The sequence below is a fragment of the Oryza sativa genome, chromosome 2, assembly GCF_034140825.1.
Source record: "Oryza sativa Japonica Group chromosome 2, ASM3414082v1".
In the NCBI taxonomy this organism is placed as follows: Eukaryota; Viridiplantae; Streptophyta; class Magnoliopsida; order Poales; family Poaceae; genus Oryza; species Oryza sativa.
This window is the reverse complement of record NC_089036.1, coordinates 17,786,788-17,796,917: the sequence shown is the minus strand read 5'-3', so window position 1 is coordinate 17,796,917 and position 10,130 is coordinate 17,786,788. Positions and strand designations below refer to the sequence as shown.

General features: G+C 37.7%; 1 protein-coding gene across 1 annotated transcript; it reads left to right on the top strand.

Annotated features, from left to right (window-relative positions):
- Nucleotides 1–493: 493 nt before the first annotated feature.
- Nucleotides 494–8,443, top strand: LOC9271584 (uncharacterized). Its single transcript, XM_015768408.3, has 10 exons — nucleotides 494–590; nucleotides 729–914; nucleotides 1,559–1,690; nucleotides 2,461–2,600; nucleotides 3,652–3,738; nucleotides 4,116–4,226; nucleotides 5,866–5,967; nucleotides 6,888–7,058; nucleotides 7,142–7,221; nucleotides 7,977–8,443. The coding sequence occupies exons 1-10, from the start codon at nucleotides 533–535 to the stop codon at nucleotides 8,023–8,025; spliced, it is 1,116 nt and encodes a 371-aa protein (XP_015623894.3). The 5' UTR covers nucleotides 494–532; the 3' UTR covers nucleotides 8,026–8,443.
- The last annotated feature ends 1,687 nt before the right edge of the window (nucleotides 8,444–10,130 follow it).

Here is a 10,130-nt window from a genome sequence, read left to right as displayed (position 1 = left end):
TGAGTCCTTCCAGGAGAGGGTGGAGTCCTTCCACGCGCGCAGGAGGAGTCGGATGCGGATGACGACGAACGAAAATCTTCCGAAAGCCTTACATGGTGGCCATCGCGAGCGACGGACGGAAAAACCGATGTGACGATGGGAAAAATATCAAATAGTTAAACGTTGTAAGATTTATATATTTAGATTCACCGTGTAAAATACTTTCCTAATACATGATACACATGTTGTTAAATGATATGGGTTTTCAAAGATGTATCGACTTTGGACAAGAACGACAATTAATTTAAAGATTATGTCGTTTAGAAATTCGAAAAACATAGTACGAATTAATCCATTCGTCGAAAACAAACAGGTCGGCCCATCGATGAGTCCGATCCATCATCCATGCGTGAGCAACTGAGCATACGAGTACCCGCAGCAATTTCCAGCTAAGCGAGTGAACAGTGAACTGATGACACACTATACTTCTCCCCGTGACTCGACTAACTCGACTAACTCGATCTGCTCCTCGCTCCCCCGTGCAGCCGACGGAATGGTGGAGAAGTTGCTCTTCGACGCGGCTCACAACGGGGACCTCTACATCGTCAGGGGTAATTCACTAACGCGGCTTCTGCTCATCCTTCCTTGGTTTCGGTCGCGAAGGCGGGCGTTTCAATTTTGGGTGCTTGGGTGGGTGTGCTGATTTTTTTTTTTTTGGTGGGGGGTGGGGGGATTCCGAGCCGTTGCAGGGATGGCGACGTTGCTGGATGATGGGAGGGGTCGAATCGGGGAGGCGGTGCAGGCGGCCAGGGTGAGAGGTGCGCCGATGGGCGGGATGGGGGCGCTGCACCTCGCCGCCGGCAAAGGGAGGCTGGAGGTGTGCCGCTACCTCGTCGAGGAGCTGCGGCTGGACGTGGATGACGCTGACCAGGAAGGTCCATCTCTCATTCTCTCGCCCGATACAAAACCCCTCCTTTTTGCACCGTTATGAATGATCACGTGCACGTACTCTTAAGTTCTTATTAATCCTTTTCAGCGTTATAAAAAAAAACACCATTTTTAAACAATCTACAATGTGCCTTTTTTTTCTAAAAAAACATTGGTGCGGGGCACTAGCTTGTTGAGTAGCTTGTTTTGTTGATCAATGTGTCTCAATGATAACTTCATGGTAGGTTGTACTCAAATTGTCTTGTGTTTGATAAGATTATGCATGGCACTGTGAAGCAATGTTTAATAGGCATCAATTTTCACCTAACTTGCAAAATGAATGGGTTCATTTCCATATTCTGTTATGTTCCCATGGTTATAATACTCAATATGTTCCATAATAACTAGGCTGCCCAATGTTATCTCGTGCACTCAGTCAGACATTTCTACTTCCTATGATACCTAAAATTTTATTTTTCTCATACTTTATTATCTTGAGGAGCAACTTTTAGATGCCATGCTCTCAGAAAATGGTGTTACCATTATAACTTTTTATGGCGATATATTTCAAAGAAAATAAAAACTGATATTGTTTCTTTTAATGTAATACAGAGTTACTTTGCTTCAATAAGCTTTTCTGTGTGCTTGACAGGTAGAACTGCTCTGATTATTGCAACACTTTGTAAACATTTAAGCACTGTCAAGTATCTTCTTGATCATGGTGCCGACGTAAACAAAGCCAGCCATGATGGGCGCACCCCTCTACATTACGCCACTCATTTAGGTGCCCCTCTATAAACACTTTTCTTTGATTTTCATCTGCTGGTTTTGCTTTTAAAACTTGTCTTTTTATATACTTATAGTAGATTATGTTGTTGTTTGTTGTCGTAGGGATCTGTTTGCATTTGTTCACATTTATTTCCTCAGACCTCAGTTCATAACATAGTGAATTTTATTCAAATCTGATAAGTCATGTTGTAATTATCATTGGAACTGCCTAAAACGTGCCAGTATGTATTAAATGTATCCTCTAAAAGTTCTTTTGGACACAAATTTCATTGTTTGCCCTATGGATAAGAACTGTAAGCATGCATTTGCTATCTAACTTCCTTTCTGTATTTTTATGGCTTTCTAATAGCCAGGGTTTACAAAACCGTGCGGTTATCGGGCAGTTATCACGGTTATCATGTGCGGTAACCTTCTCAATTTTTGAAACCACGGTATACCTTGCGGCAACCGCACGGTTATCGCGATAACCGCCAAACCATGGGGTGGCGATAACCCCACCCAAAACAGTTTGGTAAACCCTGCTAATAGCCCTTGAAATGTGTGCCTTCACATCACCTTGAGTATTTTGTGTTTTCGAATTTCTCCAACCAACTGTAGATCTTCGTCTTATGGAATATTTTCTACTTACCTGGAACTTGTGTGGAGTGTGGGAATATGTTAAATAGATGTTATAGCCTTCCACGCCCCCCCCCCCCCCCCCCCCCCCGCCCAAAAAAAAAGGGAAAAAAAACTTTGTAACAAGTGGCTTTTCTTGTTTGTTTTCAGGAGATTGTGGAACAGTACAGCTATTGCTTGCAAAAGGAGCTTGTGTGGACACAGTCGCAAACCGTGGCACACCACTTCATGTTGCTGCTAGTAAAGGGAAAGATGGTGCTATGAAGATTTTATTGGACCACAATGCAGATGTAAGTTTTACAGCATGCCATTTGCGCCTTAACTTGTCCTTTGGACAAGTGAACACATGTGTTCAATTGGTTGCTTTCTGCGCCAACTTGTTTTATCAGCTCCTTGTTGGCATGTTGTTGGCATGCATGTTCCATTTTATTGATTGTAGTTGGGTTACTTGATACTTATGGATTGCTGTGCACCATCCTCACATAACCATCTCACTCATCCTACGCTGTGCTGCCTTTCACTGTTGAGTCTTGTTGGATCGTCTTGCTACAACATGGTATTGGCATTTCATAACTCATGCCTGTTGGCAACAGATAGGTGTGAGAGAAGTATAGTATATAGGTTCCAAGCATGAAGATTACGATGGAGGATATCATGCATGAGTTGCCAAGTCAAGAGTTGTTCTATGAAAGATTTTCAATTTTCTATGTTTTGCTTGTTTAATTGTGTTCTTAAGTCAGGTAAGGAAAGCAGACAGACTCGCCAGTCCCTCTATGTATTAATAGAATGGACCATATCTCTGTAACAAATATTGATAATTCATTCACCTGATCGTTTTCTCCACAAAAGCAAGCTACATCTAGATTTGTGCTGTCATTTTTAGCGCATAAGAAAAAAATTTTGTTGTTAGGATGGAAATGCCATTATACTAGTTTTCTAATGGAGTTCCAGAATACCTCTGTACGTGTGTTGTCACTTCAGGAGTTCAGATTCCAGAAGTTCTGATTTTTGTGTCATCAGTAAGTTCTTGGGCAATTAACAACTTATTTGCCATGATAGTTGACTACTTGGGCAATCATATTTTGCTCCTTTTAACCTCCACCTTGAATTGAATAAAATATACTTGTTAAGATTTGAACAAAACAATGCCTACCCTCAATATATTCTGTAACTGTATGTTGCAATGAGCTTATTTCCTTTTGTAATGCAATAGAAGCTATTCACTTTCACTGCATGTTTGATGCAGCATTACAGTCCTATACGTTTTATCTTTCCGTTTATTGCTTGTCTTCTTTCCCTCAAGTATCATTATTTGAACATATGCCTAATGTCTGTCACCAGTTTAACAAGATGGTAGATGGTCATCTGACACCTCTAGCTACTGCTATAACTGCTGGTGAATTGAAATGTGTAAACCTCCTGATTGAGGTACTGTACCTTTATTTGATTTTTCAATCCTTACAATATATTTGGGCTGTTTGCTTTGTTATGAGTTTTGACATTTTCTCCACACTCCATTTAGTAAGTTCAGCATTTTTCTTCTGTATATGGCTTGTTAAAAGTACACCGACTACACATTTTTTTGTAGCCCGTGATCTACTTATGGTATAAAAATTTTAGAAAGCCCAACTTATGATCAAGTTGACTGCCACATGTAGGATAAAAAGAACAGGAGCTCAATAGTCAGTTCACAACACAGAGCTAGTGACATAAAGTTGTTAATCCGTTTATGAAACTTATAAAAATTATGAAATGTTGCCAAGTCATCTTCGGGACAGATGGTAACACTTATTTTTGTATGATAGGCTGGTGCTGTTGTCAGTGGAGACTGCATCTCAACTGCTGCAAAGGGTGGCTCAAATGAGTGCAATTACTCAATGGAAGAGACTGGTGCCAACCGTAACATTTCTGATAATGTAAGATTTACCTCATCGCACTACAAGGATGCACTTTAATCATTGCAGTTTTTTTTAACATAGATTAGAATTCTGTTGGTAACTTAACACTGTACTTTTTCAAGGTTACGGATATGTTTGTGGCTAATAACTGCATGCTACTTCTTTTCTTCCTATTCAAAGTTTCTCAGTTGCTCCATTACTATGATTAATGCTCTAAATGCCTAAGCTGGTACATATTTGGGAATGGTCTTCGCATATTATATATAGTTTATATGCTTGCAAACTATTATTTTCAAGAATGTTGTATAGTTATGACTTTGTCATTTTGGTTGACACAAATTATCCAGCTTGGTATAGGAAACATATGAGAGACAATTTCTATTTTGAGAGGCAGAGAGATGGAGAACCATCAAAAATAAGAAATATTTTCTTATATACTCCATATTTGTTAAGCTTCATCATGATTTTTTGTATATTACAATGATTTAAAAATAAAGAAAATCAGCTCATGATTACCGTCTTTCTCAGTGCATGAAGTCATCTGTGCATGATCTACTGAGAAGTTAACAAGATGCAATTTTGATGACAAGTTTTTTGTCCTTTTATTCTACTCCCTTTGTCCTCAAATGTTTTGAAAGTTTGGGACGGTGACATGCTCAAAATATGTAAATGGAACACTAGAGAACAATGTCACTGAGTTTGTCTTGCAAAATAATATCTTTTATCGATTGTGCTAGACTGCTAGTGTAATATAAGAAAATTAACTGTACTCAACACCTTTCATTTTAGACCATGGAAAGTGAAAACTTTTATTTAATATTCTAGAGGGTATGTTTGGTTAAAGATGGTTTGATTGCACACATTCTACAGTGATACTTGCTTTGACAGGAGGGGGCATATGGGCTGAAATTTGTTAAAATAATTTAAAACAATTGTATAAAAAATTTTCATATCTAATGATCCTATCTTCCTAACACTTGAAATGTGAATGTGTGAATAAGTATCATGTTGCATTAATGGTTAACCATTGCTGCTCCAAACAAGTGCCATATAGCGTTTTTTTATATATCTACATGTTGTGCTTGTTAATTACTTTGGGAACAACCCATTCTGACTGAAAGATAAGCTTGCATTAGTTAATTTGAATACATCATTAAGGAGTACCACATCGGTTCATTTTCCCAATTCTGCACAAGAGTTGGTTACCAATGATTGAGAACTGTCTTAAGATTAGAAGTTAAGGGATGCGTTGAAGACTTGAAGTGCTCTAGATGTGTAGGAGATAAAATGTAGGAGGAAACTGTGTCATTAGTTAATGATGAAGGCTCATCTTTCTTCCCATTACAAGTGTCAGAGTATGGCTGGTGAGGTCTGCGTAGGATGTGTTATACCGATACCAGTAGTTCCTGTAGGATTATCATCACAAGTGAAAACTTAGGCAGCAAGTTGTCATTCTTACAGGACTGGGCATGGAAATTAGGAGATTTTCTCATTGAAACATAGGCATGTGGAAATGTGGAATCATGTAAATGATGGCTGAAGATGTTACATAATTAAATCCAATTTTCCTGAATTTCCAATGCATGAATTTAGATGGTTGCTTATTGTTATGACTTTTCCTGCATAGCACTTATATGTTGATATATTGATGGTTTAGGGTGAGCCTGTCAGTAAAAGGAAAGCAACAGAGTTAAAGTCATTGGGGAATAAGGCGGTCGAGAAAAAGGATTATCTTTCTGCAACAGGATTCTACAGTAAGGTACTTCAGAACACCAAGTTTCCTCATTTTGTTCAACTCTATTTTGAACTTGTACTTTCATACATTGTACAGAGATTATGACCTGGCTTTGCTTATTCTCAGCATGCAAACAAGTTAATCTAAAGTATTCTTTTAGAAAAAAAAAATCTCAGTGTACAAAATTTACTGCCGCTGGGTAAAAAAATAAAAAAAATCTAACTCAATGTACATAGGAGCTATTTTTTGTGTTCCCGGAACAGCCAAACCAATGATTTGGCAATGTTGCTACAAGGGGTATTACCAAAAACTTGGGGCTTTGGACCATACCTATAGAGTGCCAATGTCCTAGATATATTATTTCCTCATTCAGTTATGTGGTGCATTTCCTCGCGTAGAAACCATTGATATTTTATACTATTTTCACATAGGCTCTGTTGAGGTATACCTGTTTATCATAACGGAAAGAGAGAATATGTGCGTGATGAGAGTAGCGCAATTGTTCTAGGAGACTCACTTTCTCAGTGCTCTTGCTGTCACTCCTATGCCATGAAACAAACTACAGTAGAGCTTTTGTGGAGTTGCTTGGCTTGTGAGTTGTGACTGAAACATAGAGAAACTACATTGAACTTCTAGAGAAAGCTTTAAATCCCCATATTTTCACGGACTAAGAACTAGTGAACATGATTTTTTTTAATCCAAAACTGGTATGATTTAAAATTCCATATATATATTATAAATGTTACATTACCTTACTTTTATTTTCAAGAATCTCTCATATTTTCTAGTTTTGTTGTCTAGTTTGCTCAACCAGTTTCTGTATACTAGTGTGATAGTAGTGTGGCAATGTGCAAGTTTCTTGTTTCTAGGTGTTTGCAGATTCGTTAACTGTTCTTATGTTCTCAGTAAATCTGCTAACTCATGCTTTTCCTTATTCAATGTAGGCACTGGACCTTTACCCTGATGATGCAACCTTGTTCTCAAATAGAAGCCTTTGCTGGCATCACATGGGTAATGGAGGCAAGGCTTTGTTGGATGCTTATGAATGCAGGAAATTGCGGCCTGACTGGCCAAAGGCCTACTACCGACAGGGTGCTGCTCTGATGCTACTGAAGGTTAATAGATGATGCAATTATCTATGTTTTGGTTTTGTGCTGAAAATTATTATTTGCTTATTTACTTGGCATTGTATCATCAGGACTACGAGAGTGCTTGCGAAACACTTTACGATGGATTGAAGTTGGATCCAGGGAACTCTGAGATGGAGGATGCATTACGGTATCCTTTCTGTCTATTTCGGCCACACCACGGCTCTGTTTGAAACAGATTATTTGGTGTTTGAAACAGATTATTTGGTGGATTAATGCTGTTGATTATCTACTTCATTATTGGATTAATTGTAAATATTTTGAGAAATAAACTTTAACAAAAACTAGTTTGGAACTAATGGTCGAAGCAATGCGGTATTGCGGTAGAAAAAAGTTCTTTTTTTTCGTAGAAAATGAATCTTTAGAGGTGTGGAGCAAGTATCCATGGCAATAGTTCGGTGAAGTAGCTGAAAAGAACAGGGCCTATGGCTTCTTTCCTATGTTGTAGTTAGGTTTAGCATAAACTTATGCCTTGAAAACTTGTGGGGTATGAATATTATTTAAATTCCGTTCTGTTTTTGGGAGTTTGTCAGGACTTTTGCTTTAGCGGTGATGCCATCCATATCTTACTGTACCAAAACTTGCTCTTTGATCAGCACTGTCCACTAGGCACAATAGTTACAAGGGAGTATGGAATCTTCCCGCCAATGAATTTCCTAACGTAAATTGTAAACTAAAGAGGAGGTGTGCATTGCATTTCTCATCAAGGTATTGGCATAGTGCATTCACCCGTGCTAGAGGAATTACGAGTTATGAAGCTATCGAACTTGTTTTCTCATAGTTCGTTTTTAAATAATGGAACAAAAGTTCTGCCTGCTGCATCTATCGATGGACAAAACCATCGTAAATTATCGCATCTTCTCTCATAGTTCTTGAAACATGCAGGGAAGCTCTGGCGTCCTTGAAGGCATCTGCAAGCACAGAGGCTAGGTGAACAGCATGGGTGTTCGCAAGGTGGGCAAGGCGCTCTGGTCCTCTCCTACACGTTTTGTCCAAGGCGCCTCACTTTTTGTCCAAGAGCCTTTGGTTCCCTGAGTCCACAGGTGTTCTCACATTTTGCCCAGAGACTTCGATACCCAGAACCATAATGGGTGTCCTTTTTGTAAGTGAAGCAAAGTAGCTAACCGGGGTGGTGACTGTTGAACATCACGGTGTTTCGCGTCTATAACTGCCGTTTGGGGTGGTGTGGGTGCAATGCTGCATTGGGATGGCATAAGGCCAGTCCCAACCCAAGACACTACACATAGTTTCCATAAACTCTATATCATTAAGAAAAAAAAACTAGTATTAGACACTACTTTTTCAATGCAAACATCACTCTTTCATACTTAGATTTAATGTTATTTATCTCACATGATGCCTTGGATGTTATATAAAAATCATGTCTGTTAAAGATAAGTTAGGTTCTGATGATACCGCGCATTGCATCTTTCCGCTACATAAGCTCTTCAATTTTTAATTGATGACACTATTGATTTTTTTTACACATGTTTGACTATTTATTTTACTAACAAATTTATAAGACATTTGTTATTAGAAGTCTCATTAAACAGACTTCTATATTCCATAAATAAATTTATTTGTTTCTTTAATACCAAAGGGTAAAAATGGATTTCTTAATAAAATATTAACGATCAACTAATGGAAAGAGGGAAGTACTCAAACTAAAATTTGGAGGTATAAAAGGAAATGAGTAAAACTTAAGCTATGAAAGGGATCAGGCAAACTTTTAGGATACACAGAATTTTCTCGTTACTTAGGTTTAGGTTTTATTTGGTACAGTTTTAGATCTCAGAATTACGGGAGATTTAAAGTTTATACATCAAATTACAGTGGATTAAAGCTTAAATTTTCATCTGAAATGTGTACAAAGTGGTTTAAAATTTAAAATTTCATCTAAAATGTGCACAAAATAATTTATTTAAAGGTTATCAATGAAATTGTAGATCTAGAGCTATAGATTTGTGGAACTAAGAATACCTGGCTCCAAGATTAAAGTGGATTAAAATTTAAAATTTTATCTGAAATGTGCACAAAATAATTTGTTTAAATGTTATCAATGTAATTGTAGATCTATAGCCATAGATTTGTAGAACTAAGGCCGTGTTTAGTTGATTTGGCAAAAAAAAAATTTTGACGTATACGGATACACATTTAAAGTATTAAACGTAGACTAATAACACCACAAATTACAGATTCCGCTTATAAACTGTGAGACGAATCTATTAAGTCTAATTAATCTGTCATTAGTAAATATTTACTGTAGCACCATATTGTTAAATCATGGTGTAATTAGGCTCAAAAGGTTCGTCTCGCAATTTACATACAAACCAATTGTATTGATTTTTTTTCGTCCACATTTAATACTTCATACATGTGTCCAAACATTTGATGTGACGGAAAAGTTGAAAGTTTGGAGGGAACTAAACACACACAGGCTATCAAATCTTGGATACAAAGCTGTACAAAAAGAACCTTAATTAATGGTAATGGCATTTCTCATTTCACGTGTGGCAAAAAAAAAAGAGAGGCCAAAACGAGCTTTCGAACAGATATTTCCTCCGTTTCACAATATAAGTTATTCTAGCATTTTTCATATTTATATTGATGTTACATTATGAAATGGAGGGAGTACTTAGTACGGCAAAAATTACTACATGATGTATTAAAAAATATGGTATGTACTAAAGAACACTATTAAAACGCGGGTTTACCGTGGACACTAATTTCTTGGTTGTTTGCTACCGCCTACTGGGCACTGTGCATATTATTTTGTCATTCATTGCCATTTCAAAGAGAAAAACTTTGCTAAATGGCCCAAAAATGCCCTTCACCTCATTTCTCTCACCGTTGTTTACTCTTTTCGTCTCTGACGATGTCGTGTTGCTTCCTCTCTCATTTTCCTCCTCTTTGCCCGGAGTAGGGACCGCTCCACCTCGTACTCGTTGTCATCAAGCCAGCCCTTTACCAAGACATTTGTGTCATTTGACTATCTAAAATAGTAAGAAATGATAAAATATTACGGTGTCTAATTGCAAA

Coding starts and splice junctions, on each gene's coding strand:
- LOC9271584 (XM_015768408.3), top strand. CDS start 533: ATGGTGGAGAAGTTGCTCTTCGACGCGGCTCACAACGGGGACCTCTAC. Junction 915..1,558: donor GGATGACGCTGACCAGGAAG/GTCCATCTCTCA, acceptor TGTGCTTGACAG/GTAGAACTGCTCTGATTATT. Junction 3,739..4,115: donor GTGTAAACCTCCTGATTGAG/GTACTGTACCTT, acceptor TTTGTATGATAG/GCTGGTGCTGTTGTCAGTGG.